The sequence below is a fragment of the Macroventuria anomochaeta genome, assembly GCF_010093625.1.
Source record: "Macroventuria anomochaeta strain CBS 525.71 unplaced genomic scaffold BU25scaffold_3, whole genome shotgun sequence".
NCBI classification, from domain to species: domain Eukaryota; kingdom Fungi; phylum Ascomycota; class Dothideomycetes; order Pleosporales; family Didymellaceae; genus Macroventuria; species Macroventuria anomochaeta.
The window spans coordinates 1,211,892-1,228,836 of NW_022985364.1; the positions used below are offsets into that span (position 1 = coordinate 1,211,892).

At 53.2% G+C, this 16,945-nt stretch overlaps 9 protein-coding genes across 9 annotated transcripts; 4 read left to right on the forward strand and 5 right to left on the reverse strand.

The window, feature by feature from the left end:
- Positions 1–1,659: 1,659 nt before the first annotated feature.
- BU25DRAFT_330837 (ribosomal protein L24) lies at positions 1,660–2,215 on the reverse strand (the record flags this gene model as incomplete). Its single annotated transcript, XM_033702375.1, has 4 exons — positions 1,660–1,814; positions 1,871–1,964; positions 2,016–2,078; positions 2,129–2,215. The coding sequence occupies 4 exons, from the start codon at positions 2,213–2,215 to the stop codon at positions 1,660–1,662; spliced, it is 399 nt and encodes a 132-aa protein (XP_033566502.1).
- Positions 2,216–2,425: 210 nt separating this feature from the next.
- BU25DRAFT_406868 (uncharacterized protein) lies at positions 2,426–6,046 on the forward strand. Its single transcript, XM_033705388.1, has one exon. It carries the CDS (start codon positions 2,653–2,655, stop codon positions 5,635–5,637), a length of 2,985 nt encoding a protein of 994 aa, XP_033566503.1. The 5' UTR covers positions 2,426–2,652; the 3' UTR covers positions 5,638–6,046.
- Positions 6,047–6,225: 179 nt separating this feature from the next.
- Positions 6,226–6,378, reverse strand: BU25DRAFT_330867 (uncharacterized protein; the record flags this gene model as incomplete). The annotated part of the gene is made up of 1 exon (XM_033702376.1): positions 6,226–6,378. One exon carries the CDS (start codon positions 6,376–6,378, stop codon positions 6,226–6,228), a length of 153 nt encoding a protein of 50 aa, XP_033566504.1.
- A 283-nt stretch (positions 6,379–6,661) lies between these two features.
- Positions 6,662–8,279, forward strand: BU25DRAFT_359199 (uncharacterized protein). The gene is made up of 2 exons (XM_033703631.1): positions 6,662–7,429; positions 7,485–8,279. Exons 1-2 carry the CDS (start codon positions 6,801–6,803, stop codon positions 7,969–7,971), a joined length of 1,116 nt encoding a protein of 371 aa, XP_033566505.1. The 5' UTR covers positions 6,662–6,800; the 3' UTR covers positions 7,972–8,279.
- A 620-nt stretch (positions 8,280–8,899) lies between these two features.
- Positions 8,900–10,405, reverse strand: BU25DRAFT_428201 (MFS general substrate transporter; the record flags this gene model as incomplete). The annotated part of the gene is made up of 3 exons (XM_033708492.1): positions 8,900–9,241; positions 9,295–10,053; positions 10,100–10,405. The coding sequence occupies 3 exons, from the start codon at positions 10,403–10,405 to the stop codon at positions 8,900–8,902; spliced, it is 1,407 nt and encodes a 468-aa protein (XP_033566506.1).
- Positions 10,406–10,680: 275 nt separating this feature from the next.
- Positions 10,681–11,148, forward strand: BU25DRAFT_418027 (uncharacterized protein; the record flags this gene model as incomplete). The annotated part of the gene is made up of 1 exon (XM_033707848.1): positions 10,681–11,148. The coding sequence occupies one exon, from the start codon at positions 10,681–10,683 to the stop codon at positions 11,146–11,148; it is 468 nt and encodes a 155-aa protein (XP_033566507.1).
- Positions 11,149–11,366: 218 nt separating this feature from the next.
- Positions 11,367–12,591, reverse strand: BU25DRAFT_475785 (uncharacterized protein). The gene is made up of 2 exons (XM_033710935.1): positions 12,574–12,591; positions 11,367–12,499 (listed from the first exon to the last, which is right to left on the reverse strand). Exon 2 carries the CDS (start codon positions 12,202–12,204, stop codon positions 11,755–11,757), a length of 450 nt encoding a protein of 149 aa, XP_033566508.1. The 5' UTR covers positions 12,205–12,499; positions 12,574–12,591; the 3' UTR covers positions 11,367–11,754.
- A 313-nt stretch (positions 12,592–12,904) lies between these two features.
- Positions 12,905–13,953, reverse strand: BU25DRAFT_418029 (uncharacterized protein; the record flags this gene model as incomplete). Its single annotated transcript, XM_033707849.1, has 2 exons — positions 12,905–13,499; positions 13,652–13,953. The coding sequence occupies 2 exons, from the start codon at positions 13,951–13,953 to the stop codon at positions 12,905–12,907; spliced, it is 897 nt and encodes a 298-aa protein (XP_033566509.1).
- A 1,999-nt stretch (positions 13,954–15,952) lies between these two features.
- On the forward strand, positions 15,953–16,531 carry BU25DRAFT_149394 (uncharacterized protein). Its single transcript, XM_033700616.1, has one exon. The coding sequence runs from the start codon at positions 16,135–16,137 to the stop codon at positions 16,441–16,443; it is 309 nt and encodes a 102-aa protein (XP_033566510.1). The 5' UTR covers positions 15,953–16,134; the 3' UTR covers positions 16,444–16,531.
- Positions 16,532–16,945: the final 414 nt, after the last annotated feature.

Consider the following 16,945-nt stretch of genomic DNA (forward strand, 5'->3'; position numbering starts at 1 on the left):
GAATTTGTTGACCAGGGCGACCACAATCCGTTGACGTACTCTCTGAGTTCCATCTCGTGATTTTTTTAACTTAAATACCTAAAGTACATAATACAGTTGCATTTGCAAAGCATTCTCGAAGCACAAGAACCAAACTCAAGAACGTCTTTTCTTCCGCCTCTGGACATTCCACCCTAACTCTATCATCGATCGACCATACAACCTAGCTGCAAGCGATTTTAACACGAAGATAACCTGTGCACCCAGACATTGGAAACAATACACTGCGTATTTAACTTCTCTTTGCCTACATTGGTTCACAGCAGCAGTGCTGACTTCTTGACAATGATCTGTCCAAAGCCACCTCGACTGCCTAGAACTACCAAACAGTCCAAGGCGAGCAGGGAGGGACAATCGACACAGTACACATAAGGATCTAAAACTACTGAGGTGCACTCATAAGAGTGTGTGTCCAGATACTACAACGACACATGCCCATCGCCATCATGACACTTGGTCTCTCCCGTCTGTCCCTTAAGTCGAGCAGGCTCCAACGCATGCCCAGAAATGCGAGTATCATAAACGCGCAGCCAACAGTATCTGACATGCTACATCACTGACGCTGTGATTATTGAGCAGAAAGATTGGCCACAAAATCCAGCAGACCCACACTCTGTCCGAACGTTACAAGTCCAACGTCTGACCGTTCGAGGACTGAGCAGCAACTCGATTGACTTAACCTGACGGACCGCAAATCAAAATCAATGCGTCGCTGAGAACAAAAATTGAGAAGACAGATGCTGGGAAGCAGAAGGAACAGACTGTTTTGAGAAAGAAAATTAACCTCTATGTTCTCGCACAGAACTCGGCTGTGATGTACTCCACTGAGGCAGTGCTACTGACAAGATGGATCCTTGGCTTTAGCCTGCTGATTCAGATTATGAAGCGTTGGAAAGCTTACGCTGCCGTTGTGCCGTGGCAGCGACTTAACATTGGACAAGGGATCTTGGTAGGGTTGGAGAGCGCTGACATCTTGTTGCAGTCTCCACTTTAGACGACAAATATCTTAAGTCAGAACCGTGTTGAAAGAGGGCTGGTGGTCAGCCACTTACTTTGCTGCGTTATTGTCGAAGGATCAAACAGTGTCGGATGTATTCATCGAGTCGCGACATAGGCGGTTGAAGAAGACAGGTGAACAATAGGTAAAGAGTGGTATTCAGTTGTATGGTATGTCGGTCACCATCAAACCACCTCCTTCATTGTCATCTCGAAGGCGGTCTGCAGGCGAGCGATGGCTAAGCCATCTGAGTTCGTTCTTCGCTAGTCGTATAAGTACAAGCAGCTATTATGTAGGAGCTGATGACCAGATATTCTAGCGGTGTCAAGGAAAGTGGGAGCATCACAGTATCACACGACCGAAGGCTGGATCAACAATTCTCTATTCGTCGTCGTATCCCAATTCCTTCGTGGTATCATTGCAGAAGAAAGCTTCGACAGGGCCGAGTGTTCGGCAAATCCATTGTTCGAGCTAGAAGCCGGTATAACGCCCATATTCTTGCAGCCCAAATGGTATGAACCGACTTTTATTCCGTCCGCTCGAAAGGAAGGAGACACCCCGCGCCATTGCTCCGGGGCGTCGCAGCCATGATGTGTCGTCAAGTACAAAAGGTGGTGAAACGCTTATGCGGAATTCTTCTCCTTCTTGGCGGCGCGGCCAGCGCTCTTGCGCTCGAGGATCTGCTCACGATCCTTGTCGAGCTTAAGCTTGGTGATGACGACCTTGGAGGGAGCGATGGGGACGGGGACGGACTGGCCGTTGGACTTCTCGCGGACAACTGCGTATTGTGGTTAGCGGCGGTCGTGTGACTCGATCGGAGTAGTGGCTACGTACTGCCGTTGACGTGAATAACGTATTTGAGGCGGTAGACGGAGTTGACCTTGCCCTCACGGCCCTTGTTGGAGCCACGGACGACCTGGATCTCGTCCTGCAAAACGTTAGCAAACCTTGACAGTCGCGCAGAAATAGCTGTACTTACATCCTTGCGGATGGGGATCGAGCGCACACCGTGCTTTTCGCGAAGCTCCTTACTCAGAGGCGCCTGAAGATTGTTAGAACATGACCATCCGATGTTCAAGCAACTCCTCATACGCTCATAATGACCCGGCGCACACTACTCGGCGCACTGAAGTGCGCCTTTCGCGAGTTGCGGCGAGAGCTTGACACGATCTTGGCCATTGCTGCTGTAGATTGGCGAGAGATGGGGTTAGTAGAACGAGAAGTTGAAGTTCAGCGCTGGAGAAGTTCTGCGAATATTGAGTGGAGTGGCCTAGCAATGCGAAGCGAGCGGACTAGTGTGCTGCACGGACGGCTTGGCTCCGTCGCTGGGTGGTGCAACCAACGAACGCGTGCATCACATCTTCCATCGCCATCCCAGCAACGTCACCACCTCAACGCGTCTTTCCTTTCTTCGCGCGTTCAGCGGCTGCGAAGCTTATACAGCAGTACTGTTGTTTACGCTGTTTTACTCAACGAACGCGTCATCACCACGAAGTGCACCCCACAATCCACGAATTTCACCTCTGCCCAATGCGGTATTACGGTTTATGTTTTAAGCCACTCTAACACGGATTGCCGCTTTCAGAAAGTCTCTAGGTCTTTAGGTCTTCGTAACGATGTCGGACAACTACAACTCATACAATTATTCTTACCACCAACAGAGCTCTGCGCAGCAGTACTCATCACATCAGACTGCGCCGGCCTCGAACACCAATGCGCAATTATCGCGACAGTACCAGCAGCCACCCTCTGCAGCGACAAATCAATCTCCATACTATCTGCCATGTTCTGGACCATCGTATAGCACGTCAAGCACTGGATATGGTACTACGCAAGACTGTATATGGAGTGGCAGTGGCGACAGCTACCGCACAACAAGGGATAACGACAGTCGTACTGCTGAGGTTTTGCGCCATATGAACTTCACGAGTAGCCACATCAATGCGGTAGCTGCGAGCAGGAATGCCGCTATGGCCCCAGCAAGGACATCGCAGCAATATGCTGGCTATAGCCGTCGACAAGTTCCTTATGTAGACAGCTCGCAATCGTCTCATACCGTGCCACCGTCGACCTCGTATGCGCCGCGACCACCTGCGCCGATTGTCCAGCCGCCTGCTTCAAGCACACCTGAGCCCCACACTGGGTCAAGCACCACGGTCGATCCCACAGCTGTGTACGACCCTTGGCCCGAATACCAACGACAGCAAGCGATAAAAGATGCAAAGCGTGCTGAGAAGGAAAGGAAGGAGGAGGCTCCTCGCAAGGAGAAAGAACGCATAGAAGATGAGGAGCGCAAGCAGAAAGAAGCGGAGGAAGAGGCTCGACAGGCGCAGATTGCAGGCAGTCAACCGAAAACGAGCGCCGAGAAGGCTCAGAAGCAGGCGGCGATCCCTGCAGCTGCTCCCGCTGAAGCGTCAGCTGGCGGCTCAGAGCTAGAAGCAGAGATTCGCGCCAAGGTGCGCGAGTTCATCGGTAAAGACCCTGAGCTGCTTGCGCGAATTTGGGTAGAGGAAAGGGGGAGCAAAGCTCCCAACAAGTTACCGACTGTCACGATAAAACCGGCACCTCATTCAGCTGTCGTCCCGCCCGCACAAGTACCTACACCTCCTGTTGCGAACCAGAGAAAGAAGGCGACCCCACGAGAGTCGCTGAGTTCGCCGAGCGCGAAGGCGGCCACGTCTGTTCAGGCTCAAGCTGTACCTGCGAGAGCCCCGGCAGCTACACCCCTGCGAATAGGAGGAAACACCATCTGGCCGCCTGACATGAAGCTGGAGCTCGCAAAAGCTGCGGCACATTACCTCGCAACAAAGAACCTAGATCGTCCTTTGGAGGCTGGGCAGATCCTCCAGATGCTCAACAGCAATCCCTCATACATTGAGTTGTGCGAGCAACTGGAGGAAATGGGTTTCAAGCTGGACCGTTCGATCTTTGCGAAGAGCCTGCTTTCGGCTGTGCCAGATGTAAACTCTGCATCTCGCAAAACGGCTCTGCAACCTGTCCCTCCAGCTGCCACACTAAAGGCTCCCGCACCACCCGCAGTCATGAAGCATCCCGCCCCACCAGCGGTCATGAAGAACCCCGTTGTAACACCCGTTGCTCCCAGCCCACGTTACGCTCCTGCAGCGGCTTCACCGATGAATAGATCACCGTATCCTCCATTTCCAGATAACGATGCCATGGCGGCACCATCACCCATACCTGTTGCCGAGATGATTCCCATCAAGCCAGGATTGAAGCCGCCTGCCAACAAAGAGGAAGCAGCGAGAAAACGTAACTTGAGTGACTTAATTGATTTGACACAACTGGATGATGAAGACGACATGGGGCTACCCATGAAAAGGCTCAACGCAGACTCGATGTACACATATGGCTCACCGCATCCACACATCGACGGCGCTATGGAGGTCGATGCTGTGCCTGTTCACAATTTCCCAACAGCAAGCATCCCTGCACCTGTGATGGACGAGCCAACCCCTCGGACGGTGCCCATGCCCGCGAGCGAGCTACGATACAGGGCAATTGTCGAGCCCTTGGACAAGAAGAAGGCACTTCGACGCAACACTTACAACCCAGCCACCATTGCTCGAAACGTGTTACTTGCATGTGGACGACATCCTTCAGAACGCCCACTCAACCAGCATCTTGACGTACTGAAGCTCCACTTCCCGCAGATATCGAACGAGTCAGATCTCAGTACCATCAAGTGGAGTTTGATCGACCCTGGAAACCCACCGCCTGGCTATTTCAAGGACGGAGTTCAAGCTCTGATAGAGGATGCGGATGACGAGGATGATTCTGAAAACGAAGATAGGGAAAGAGAGGCGCGTCGGGGATCTTCGTCACACGCGACTGGCGGGGAAAGCGTGAGGGTCCAAGCGCTTTCCGAGGCGACCAATCCGTTCATGAAACAGAAGCAACGCGGTCGACCACCGCGTCACTCACTCCCCAACACAACAACGCCGTCAACCCCGAATATACAAACAAGCTCCGCGAACATGAGCGCGAGTGCTCCGCGACCTTCTGCTGCTGCTGGCGCTGGGCACTCTGCTTTCCGTTCTGCGACCGAGTTTGGGCCTGATGGTAAACCACTGTCTAAGAAGAAGGATCGCCCGGTCGGCTGGCGTAAAGCGACCCATGGATCTGCTGCTACACAGCAACGTCCTGGACTGAACGGCCATACAGGAAAGTATGAGCCTCAACAGCCAAGTACGCTGCGCAACGTAAGAACTGGCGAAGAGCCCATTCGCATCGACTCTCGGTCACCAAGCGTTGCAAACCGTGTCCCTCAATACCAGTCGTTTAAGTGCAAGTGGCGAAACTGTAAGGCAGAACTGCACAACCTCGAGACGCTCAAGAAGCACGTCTTCAAGGTCCACAAGAAGGAGACTTTGCGCCACACTCTGGAGTGTTTGTGGGACGATTGCGGCAAAGAGGTCACCAGCTTCGAACCTATGACCAATATGAGCATTGAGCGACACACTTCTCACGCTTTTAGGACCGAGAATGCGTGGCATGAGCACATCCAGCAGAACCACTTTGACCCTCTGGCATGGGAGCAGGGCGATGGACCAGCTGATGGACTATCTGGTACGGAAGATTGAGTGGCTGCCTGGACGAATTCTGAAATTCTTGCTGACTGACCAGATGCACACGACTTTCAAACATACCTCAGCGATGCCCAAGGTCGTCGTGTAACACCACGCATTACAGCAAGCCCTGCTGCTCATGATGGTAGTCCTTTACCACCACCACTTTCTGCACATACACCACGCGGCCGCAGTCGCCCGCCAAAGAATGCGCAAGAGCAAGAGGCTCGCGATACACAAGACCGATTGGTGTCACAGAAGAGGCGCATGGGTGGACCAGGTATGGACCGCGGAGGTGCCACGCTTGCCAATGACAAGCGCAGGAGAGGGCTCATCGACACTGACGAGACAAAAGAGGAACTCGTTGATGCAGAGAATTGAAGACTGAGATTGCGCCTCTCGAAACAGACAATGAAGCTTGAATAGATTCAATGCCTCATACTTTGACCCAACTGTTCCGCATAGTCATGCGCCCAAACGCCGTGATGCTTCGCTGTTCGCTTTTGGTCCTTTGCAACAACTCTCGACCATGGTATCAATGTCTCGCCGCCCAAACGTTCCATCCTTTACTCTTGCATATGTTCCACCATTCCACGTGGAGTCCTACGCCTTAACCTTGTTGGCTACGACCCTTGGCTTCTCGAGTGCGGCATGGTCTTCGGAGTTGACTTCGAGGAAGTGGTAGAGAACGATGAGGAGCATGGCGGCGCTTCCGAGGAAGATAGCCAGTGAGTAGAGTTGGGCGTCTGTAATCATCTTGGAGGTTGACGCGCGTCGGCGAGAGGTCAAGGAGCGATTGTAGCTTGCTGCGGAGCGGTTAGACAATGCAATTAGGATTATCAAGTTCTGCAGAGCATACCAAAGCTATGTGTAGAGTTTCTGAATGGGTTGGAAGCGAAAGCGGAAATGTCAAGGCAATACCGTCGATCAATGGTTGCAGCTCATGTGAAGGCCACCTTGAGCTCCCGAGCGAGTCGGCCGCGGCGCCAAGACTAAGTACCCGCCCGCCACCTTCGAAATTCAGCCCACCCCACACATCGTCATTCTCACTTTTAACCCACCAAGGCAGGTACCAAACAGCGCCGCCACGCACCGCCCACGCGACACACGTCTGCCAAAAGCCCACGAGGGCGCCTTCACAGTCTTTACACAACCCAGGAAATTTACGTCTACCCAGCATGGCTCCTAAAGGCAAGGGCGAGCAGCCCAAGGTGAAGAAGGTCGCCGTCGACAAGACCTTCGGTATGAAGAACAAGAAGGGAGGAGCAGCCCAGAAAGCTATCAAGCAGATCCATGCCACGGCCGCCTCAGGAGGAACACCCGACGAGAAGCGTAAGGCTGCAGAGAAGGCGCAGAAGGAGAAAGAGAAGAAGGCTGCTGAGGCTGCTCAGAAGGAGATGGCCGATCTCTTCAAGCCTGTTCAGGTCCAGAAGGTGCCCTTCGGTGTCGACCCCAAGACAGTGCTCTGCCAGTTTTTTAAGAAGGGCAACTGCGAGAAGGGCAGGAAATGCAAGTTCTCACACGACCTGAACGTCGAGCGTAAGACCGAGAAGAGGAGTTTGTACACAGACAGCCGAGACAAGGAGAAGGAGGAGGAAGAGGAGCGCAAGAAGAAGGACAACATGGATGACTGGGACGAACAAAAGCTCCGAGACGTTGTGCTCAGCAAGCACGGCAACCCCAAGACAACGACAGACAAAGTGTGCAAATACTTCATTCAGGCAATCGAGGACCAGAAGTACGGTTGGTTCTGGACATGTCCGAATGGAGGCGACAAGTGCATGTACAAGCACTCGCTACCGCCTGGGTACGTTCTCACACTCCCTATTACTACAATGAACCGCAGAACTAACGTCCTCTAGCTTCATAATCAAAACCCGCGAACAGCGCCAAGCCGAGAAAGCCCTCGCAGCCAACGACCCCCGCAACGCACTCACCCTCGAAGACTTCCTCGAATCCGAGCGCCACAAGCTGACCGGCACGCTTACACCTGTCACAGTCGAGACCTTTGCGAAATGGAAAAAGGAGCGTCTGGACAAGAAGGCTGCCGAAGAAGAAGCCAAGATGCGCAAAGAAGCCACTGGACGCGCTATGTTCGAGAAGGGCGACTGGGCAGGCAGCGATGACGACTCAGACGATGAGGGCGATGGCAATGAGTGGAATTTGGAGACGATGCGCAAGGAGACCGAGTTGGCGCGCCAAAAGAAGGAGGAGGAGAGGTTGGCGGCTAAGATGGGTATCAGTCTCGAGGAATTGCGTATTATGGAGGGTACGAATGAGCCGACCGAGGCGAACGAGGCTGAGGCCGTTTCGACGGACAGAGAGGACGTCGAAGCTACCGAATCCTGAACACCACGTTAAGGGATGGGAAAAGGAGAAGAGGTACGCTGCACGCCACGCAATGCTGCAAAAGCTTGTTGTGGCTTCGAGGCAAGAAGTACCCAGTGCACGATGGGAGGCATTGGTGGTGGATGCTGCAAGACTATTCAGTCTTGCTTGCGACATATGCTATTAGCGATTCGCGACTTGCATAGCACCCGTTGAGCCAGTTGCTCCAGGTGTCTGGCGTTGTGGGCTTTGGCTGGGAATGGTATGTATGGTATATGCTAGTTGTACATGAGGATCTACGAACTACGAATGCACATATTGTGTCTACGCTATCCATCTACTAGAGGTCTACCAATAGGTCTCGGACATGGTGACTATGCTTCGAGTTTGACCGGACGTGCAAACGTACTTCACAATTACCCACGTGGCACATGCCCAATAATAGAACATCGTGGGCATGCTCTACTCGCCATCCTCCTAACTCACAATACTGCATTAGGAAACATCCAAGTCCTCTCATCGAAGACTGAGATCGCGATCCAGATCTTCCAAACAATCCTCCGCGGACCTTCTACCAAGTTACCCTGAACTTATCCTGCATCTGGATCTCCTTGAAAACTCCTTGATTGTACCCTGCACAATCACTCATCTGCTGGGATAGGCAGCCGTACTGAAGGGCGTCGAAAGTAGCGAAATCTAGCCTCTTGTAATCGAAGTGTTATCGTACGATTTGGCTGGGTCTGGTCCCCTTTGGCCAGGCCTATCGCGACCCAGGCGTGCCATCACCACGAACCCTGAGTGTTGCACCCACCCACAAAGGGTAATGTGCAGACAAACATCAATTGTAGTAGATTCTAGCCTTGTGTACTCATCTTGATGTTGCTTTGTCCCCACCAATGCAAACTTCTCATACATTGCACTTCGCCCTTGCACTTCGCGCCTCTTCGACCTACTCCTGCTTCTTATGAAATTTAGGCAGACAGAGCCACACCCCCAGAATCGCACCCAAAAGCGCCAAAATAATGGGCTGCAAGACCTGCACACCTTTGGCCTGCGCAATCGCACCGACCGCGAAGGGGAAGATGGCAGCTCCTGACCCACCAATTGCGGCCGCAAACCCAATTGCACTGACATGCAAGTGTCGAGGGAGCAGCTTCGTCGCAGCAACGACAGCTGCGGGAAACAGTGGCCCGAGAAAAAAGCCTTGCAAGGCGACGGCCACAGCTGAGACGTAGAACTGCGGCACGAGCCAGAAGATGAGCTCGAGTGCCATGGTGATGGGTAGGTAGATCTGCAACACCCCGTCAGTGATATGAACCCCCCAAAGGTAGGATGGGAACGTACTGCAATAGCCAGCTTCTCCCCTATTCTTGGTGTGACAAACCCCAACACCAGTCTTCCAACAGTAATTCCCATCCAAAAACCGGTAGCTGTCATACCGCTCGCGAAGTCCCCGCCCTTCCGTATTTCAAGCATGAACTTGACAATCCAGCCTCCAAGCGCAACCTCAATGCCCACATACCCCAGGAAAAAAATCGCGCACAGCCAAGTCACCCTGGCGTACGGAAGCCTCACAACGGCCTCTTTCATGCGATTGTCTTTGCCATTCCCCGTTCTCGGATTCGCAGCCCTGAACGCCGCACCATCCGCTTTCCAGAACGCCGTAGCCGAAGTACACAGCTCCAGAAACGCCATGCTGATCATCACGTAGTAGAACGTGTACCACGGCAGATGGCCCTTGGTGATCATCGTAGTAGCAATCAAGGGAGCAAGCACTGCGCCCAGGCCGTAGAATGCATGCAAAAATCCTAGGACTTCATTGGGATTCGCCATGTTGCCCATCCACGCGTTCCAAGCTGCATCGGCGAGACCGTTGCCAAATCCAGCGATCATGAAGATGACGACGAGGGCAGGGTAGGGCGGGTGCACAGCAATGACGATGTAGGGAATCAGATGGCAGATGGGGGCAAGGACGCCGACGCCGCGTTGGCCGAATTTGAGGTGAATGGTATTGTTGAGGAGGGCCGAGGCGGTGTAGCCGACCAAGGGCGAGAGAAAGACTAAAGAGATGACGATGAAGGTTAAGGAGTAGTATTCTTGCAGCTGTGAGGAGTTAGTAGTGATGTCTAGGGTGTTGAAGGAGACGCACGTATGGAATGAGAGCGCCGTATGCAGCGTCATTACTCCCCATAACGACGAAACTCCAGAAAGCAGCAAAGGTCCGGCACAGATTCGTTCTTGACTGATTCCATCGCTCCAGCTTCTCAGCAGCCTGGGTGGTGGGTGATGGTAGGCTCCCAACTGGATCGTCATCCTGGCTTGCTCGATTTGAGATTCTGAGACTTGGTACTTCTTTGGCTTCCTGCGGTTTTTGCAGGTAAGAGGAAACATCTTGAAGTTCAATTGGCTGCTCGACAACACATGTTGACGAGCCTCCGTTCTGATGCAGCGTCATGGTTGTGGAAGTTGCGGTTCACGTGGTGTCTGGACAGCAAACAAGATGTAATAAGTAGGCTGTTGAGGTCAGCGTTACCCAGTTCAGAAAGAAGTGTTGGAAGTGTGAGGCAGTGAAATCAGAGAAGATGCGGAAAACTGAAATTAATGACGAAATGCGTGCTCGAGGAAGGAACGACCAACCCTCACCTTTAGTACTGCCGTCTCTTGCCACAAAAGGGCGTTTGACCCACGCTCGCAAAGTGCGAAGAAAGTGCGAGGAAAGTGTCAGCAAACATGGCTTCGAAAGATGTTCACAGAAGATCCCCCACATGCAGTGCTAGTCCCCGTGCTTGCCGTAATTGGCGAGGCCTTGTTCCCAAAACTGGGGTTCGGTTGACGGCACATCTCCGGGAAGGCTTCAAGTGTCGCGGAATCTCGCTCAAGCGTTGCGGTATCTCGGTCCGACATGCAATCGTTCGTTGTGGACGGCTGTTACAAGTGGACAACAATGGTCAGATGAGCGATTGTGGGGGTTACATTGCTTGCAAATCAGGCTTCGTGACTCTTTTCCTGACGGGTTTGACGTCTTTGATGACCGTTTACTACGTGTGCAAGATTAGAATCGCAAGCTTTACGCGTTCGGGCGATGAAGTGCGAGGTACAGATAGCCTGGCCCGGGTTATGTCCTGGCTTGAAGACGATGAAGACAAGTGCTGTGAAATGTCATTGCTAGATATGTACACCATCAATCATCGAGGCTGAAAATTGAAACAGAGAAGAGATTCGCTATGCTACCAGTAAATGCATCAGAAAAGCTTACATCTGAATGCAGGCTGCCAAATAACCCACTGGAATGTGAAGTGCTTAACACTCATCAAATCACTCAGCCTTCTGCACCCTCCTCTTGACTACTGCCTTGAAGCTCGGCTTAGAAACCCACCTCGTCCTCTATGTATACCTCTCCCCCTTCTCGTTTGGCACAATCTCAAATCATAATCCTTGACAACCTGCGGGATGACTTTGTTCATCCCTAAAAGACTGATGTTCTTGCCAATGCACGTCCGTGGTCCATTGCCAAAGGCTAGGAAGTTCCTGTCCAGCACCGCGTGCTCCTCCTTGTTCTCTGTGAGCCGGCGTTTGGGTGGAAGACGTGGGCGTCAGGCCCAAAGATGGATTTGTTGTTGTGGATTACCCAGACATTGACGCCTACTTCGGTGCCGGGTGGGAATAATTGGCCTGCAATTTGGAGGCCCTGAGGACCGACTACGCGGGTCAGCGCAAGGTCTCCATGATGACGGCTTGAAGGTAGGAAGGTTTCTGAGCTTCTTGAGATGTCACTGGGTCGGAGAGGGTGCCCGCTGCGGTGGCTCAGTCGAGCTCGTGGCGGAGAACGACAAGGGTGTTGGGATACATGGCGAGGTAGGCGATGACGGTCATATCCGAACCAGCTGCGATGATCTGAGGGGCAACTTGTTGAGTATGAAAGCGTGTTGCTTTGCCTTCTTGCTCCATAGGCAGCATCTTGTCGAGGAAGTCACTGCGGTCTTCGGATGATTTGGTGCGTCCTGAGACTCGGTTGTCGAGACGGTGGTTCACGAAGTTGAGTTTGCTTCTGATATTTGGTTCGAGTCCCAACTTGTCCGCCGTCATGCCTATCCACCGGTGCCACTCAAGTACCAGACCTATGATGGCACCATATTCCAGGCTTTCATCAATGGCTTCAATGATGCCAGATTTGTCACCGCTATCTTCCATGAGTCCGAATTGAGAGCCAACTGTAATCTCGCCAATCACATCGAAAGCGTAGAACTGCATCATCTCACTGATGTCCAGTATCTTGCCCTCTTGAGCATACTCCTCCTGGCGTTACATGTGTCAACGAATGGCTCGTACGAGCGAAGGATTGTATGCGAACACAACTGCGCCATACGGGCGTCTGGCTTTGGCATGAGTAGGTATGCTCGGCTCAAAGAAAAGATTGTACTCGTCTGGCTGCCCGAACTGAGGAAAAAAAAACTCGACTTATCGAGAGCATTGTGGTGCCCGAGGATGAACTTGGCGGCTTCGCCGTCGTTTATACTGTATCGGTTTGGTGCAAGACGCACAACAGGGCCTATGTTAGTTAGTAAGACTGGTTTATGGTCGCTCTATTTGCGATAGTAGTAAGGTAAAGCTTGGTGACCATACCATATTTTTCGTTTAGCGCAATGTTGGAGGTCGGGTTAACGCACAGCTTAGATCTCCCATGGTCGAGTAAAGCGAGCAAGGAAGGGACTAGGCACATTCCGAAGAGGCGAGGTCAGGGTCTGGTAGACATATTTGACTACATCAAGTACGATCAGCGCAACGAAACCTCAGATGTAGAGTTGCCCATGCGATGTCTCGCCGACCGACTGTAGGATGTGTGGGGGAGGTGCAAAACTTGTATTCTACAGTAGGCGATGCTGCTTTCGTGACAGCACCAAATCGAGTCGGAAGCATCTTTACACGTTGTGCGGGTGAATTGTACGATCAGTGACTATCCATCACGACCACCGATCGTACAATGCGGAGAAGGACCGACCAACGTCATGTATTTGACGTGTTCGCGTGATCCATGTTTGGAGGCCGTCAAGATGCTAGAACCGCGTCGAAAGTATGCTTCGGCCACCTTGTCCCTGTCATTAGGGGATGATTGGGCGCCGACTGCTAAGATGATCCAGAACATTGCGTTGTAAGGGTCGTCATCAACATCCTCTTGTGATGGCCAGTCCCGGACCTCCTGAGCGATGTTTGTGTCACAATGGACTCCAAGAATCTTGCCCATGGCTCGCATTGTCCAGCTAAGCAGACTCTCGGCCTCATCCTGGGAAGGCTTTACTGGTGCTTGGACCTCATCACCCCAGCTCGCAGCTGTGCTGCGAAAGTGGGCAAGATAGCCCTGCAGTGGTTCTTCGACGTGCTGGCAAGGTCCAAGTGAGGCGACGACTAGTGAGCGAACACGCTGCAGGATGGAGATGCTAGCTGTGTCACCAAAGAAGAAGTCGTCTCTACTCGTGAGGTTGAGAAGCGGTTGCTGAAAGTTGATCTGTGCCGGCGGACGGTGCTTTCTAGCGGCAAGTTTGCACGTTGACCTGGTTGGAGATAAGTACAGCTATCACCCCCTCTGCGTAGTGTGCAACGAGCGCAAGGTTAGTGCCCATCGCAACTCTCCTTCCGTCTCTTGCACGTGTTGCAGCTATTTACCGTCAGTCAATCGCAAAAGCAGAGGGTGGCGAGGACTCACGCTCGTATGGTCTGGCGGCGGTGTTGTTCTGGCACTCGTGCAGTGACCATGGTGGTAGCGTGTGTTACGACATAAAGAGCAGCGTTGATGACCGTCCAGAGTCGTGTGGTTGGGAGATATGAAATGTTGAAAAGCGCAGTAGGGTGAGCTGCGATTGGTGGTGCTCTTTCCTTTTCCCGCAATTTCTGCTCCACCCCTGCCATTTCGCCCCACATCCTGCCTTCTATCAGTGCTCTTGAGCACGACTTCGAATCGCTCATTGTGCTGGTTTCAAACTGATTCTGGAACGGTTGAGAACGCATCTGGGCGATGGGACCATTTTTAGATATACAGCTCAGTCAATGTATGGACGGTTGAGCACTTGCGCTTAAAAAGGTCATTCTGGCAGGTAGACGGCACTCATAGCTCGAGCTTTTGGATTGCAAGGTACAGGCTTTGTTTGGAGCGGCATGACTGCACTGTTTCGTGAAATGGTTTAAGTCGTGGCTTGTGGCTCTGGGAAGGTATTCTGTAAGCAGCTTGATCTTGTCCATAGAGGCGCTGAGCCCAAAGCCAGCCTCGGGTCTGGACTTCAAGTAAATTGCGAAGTCTCGATGGCTGCAATCATCGCTTGGTGACTTGATCTGCGCGTTGCCCTGATCCACACAAGGACATGTCAACACCCGTGAGTGACTGCATATTGCATACAAGGCTGTGCCCTGCAGCCAACCGAGCATGTGTCACTCTCGTCGGACCGGAAGCAGCCACCATGTATCACAGCCTGGTGTTGCGACAGAGGCCTAAATGCGCGGGAACTGCGGCTGCGAATATTGGAGTGTCTGTGACTGAGACGCATAGGTTACTGCGGACCCGCGCGGCGGATAGAGACACGTCAACACAGACGAGTGTGTGTGTACGCCACTAAACGGAGGTTCCTGAGCGCGGGGCTGAAGGATGATGCACATGCTGCTCGGTTGGCGGCGCAAAGTGAGTAACCTTCCATGCTGTCGGTTAACGAGGTGTTGCTGGGGCTATCCTTGACCTCGTATTGTAGTTGGCGGACGACTTCGAAGCACCTGTATCCTCATACAAAATTTGCAGTCCTGTCTTCCTCTCCACGTTCATAGAAACGGTATTCTACCTGCTGCAGTAAGCATGTTGAAAACTTGGAAGTGAGCGGCATCGTTTTCAGCTGCGGATGCTCTGCGTTCCACAAACCCGGATCGACATCATTCGTGCATTCAGGGTCCTTTGCTCGTGCAACAGCGAGAAGAACTCGAAAATGCTCAATGGAAGCAGATAAAGATAATCAAGCAGATGCACGATTTTTAAAACTCGAAAGCATGAGCAGATCGATTGCTGCATTTGTATTCGCCCTCTCGTATTGACTGTAGATAGATTTGACGCAGATACTCGCTGGAAATTGTTAGGCTCTCACTCTCTCGACATTGGTACGACTGTCATCGTCAGCTTCTGCCAAACAACGGCTTCAACGGTGCAATTGCGGAAGATATCCGTCGGTAGCCCTCGGTAGCACAGTGTGTCACTCCCAATACGAAGGCTGAGCTTAGCGTCATCGTCAAATGGGTTGCTAGAGCGGTAATCTTGAAATCTCGCTGTCTTCGCAGTGGCTGTCGACTGAGGCTGTAACGGCTAAAGACCTGGGAGATGACTCTGCATGTGCCGAGCCATATGATCAGCACCTTGTGTGATAGGTATGGTGTCGACTGTTGACAAGAGGGATACCGGCCCGAGAAAGAGATCAGCCGGTGTCCGGTCAGTATAAAGGCGTTTTGGCAACCAAGTGTTTAGATAGGTTCAGACAAAAGTCGAATGTCTGAAAAGGCAACAGGGGCCCACTGACTTCGACGGCTCAATGTCTGTGTCGCGGTAATCAGCCTTGGATCGAATCAAACACAATGAGAAGCTGTGGTGACGCGGCTGGCCTTGTACGAGCAGAACGCGTCAACGTCAACGCGCCTTGCTGCATGTGCTGCATGAGCAGAGAGGCCAAACTGCCAGCGCGGGTGATGATGAGCATTGCGGACCCGCCCAAGTACCTGCCCAGCGCAAGCGCGCAGTCCCAATGGGTGGTCAGAGCCGGGTGGAGGTACGCCGCATTGGATGCTGATTTGATTAACGGAACTACTCCCCAAGGGTGCAGCGCTGCAGCCCTGAAATCGCCCACCGGTGCACGTGATTACATCTGTTAGCGCCATCCCGGATTTCCCTGCCCCAAGTTCTTTTCGAGTTTCTCTTGCGCGCACATCGTTATCCATTGCACCTCGTCATCGCCGGCGCTGCACTGTTCGCGTATCGCTACCAACGCATCGACCTCTTTAACCGAGCCTGCAGAACGCCTGTTGCGGCCAGTCAGCGTGGCAGCGGGAGTCCAGGGCTCAAGCGAATTTTTGGCGAGCCGAACTAGCAATCTGTAATCTGTAAGTTCCCAGCCTGCCGTCCAACAGCACATCAGCACATCTCGCGACGCACTGCCACGCTCTATGACCTGCCCGACGCGGCTAGCGGGTGGTACTGGTGACATTGGCGAGCCCGCTCTTCTGTGCCTCCCTTCAGCCATGGCGCGCATTCTTGTCGTGTGGTTCTTCGCCGCTTCGGTGTCTTCGCTTGAGTGCCTCCAGCGCGCCAGGGCCCAGGGTTGCTGTGATCGCCAGCGCGCCCGGCAGCACTTTCAGATGATAGGACGGGCAAGGCGACACGACCTCTTGCTAATCTTCCCGCGACGCAGGTCAACTTGCAGCGAGGACCAAGACGGTAACCGAGGCACCCCTGGCCACTTTTTAGTCCTCTAGCTTCCCCATCGGGTTGGCCCACGCCTCGCCAACAGATCCTAGTCCAGCCGTCCCTCTTCCCTCTTGCTGGCGTCCGACCCTTAAGCTTTCAAGCGAGCTGCGGCTGCGTGCTCCCTCAGGTCTACCCAAACCCAGGCAGCGCTGCTTCGAGGGTGGCATCGACCATTGCTAGCCCATGTCACACGATTTTTCCTCTGTGCCCTTGCAGGTCAACCCGGCGCCCTACTCGCCCGCCCCATCGCACTTTTCGCAATCCAGTATGGCCGATCTGAACCAGCAGCAGGCGAGACAGCAGCAGCCGCAACAACAGCAGCCGCAGCAGCAGCCGCAACAACAACCCCAAGCTGGTGCCTATGCCTCGCCGCATTCTTACCCTTCACCCACCTCAATGCAGCCCACGTACTCGTACCCTCCGCCAGGGCAGCCCGGCGGCGAGCCCTACCGCGGGTCACCGCCTGGAGCGAACATGTCGCTGCCGCCGCTGAATCTGCCGCCGATACGC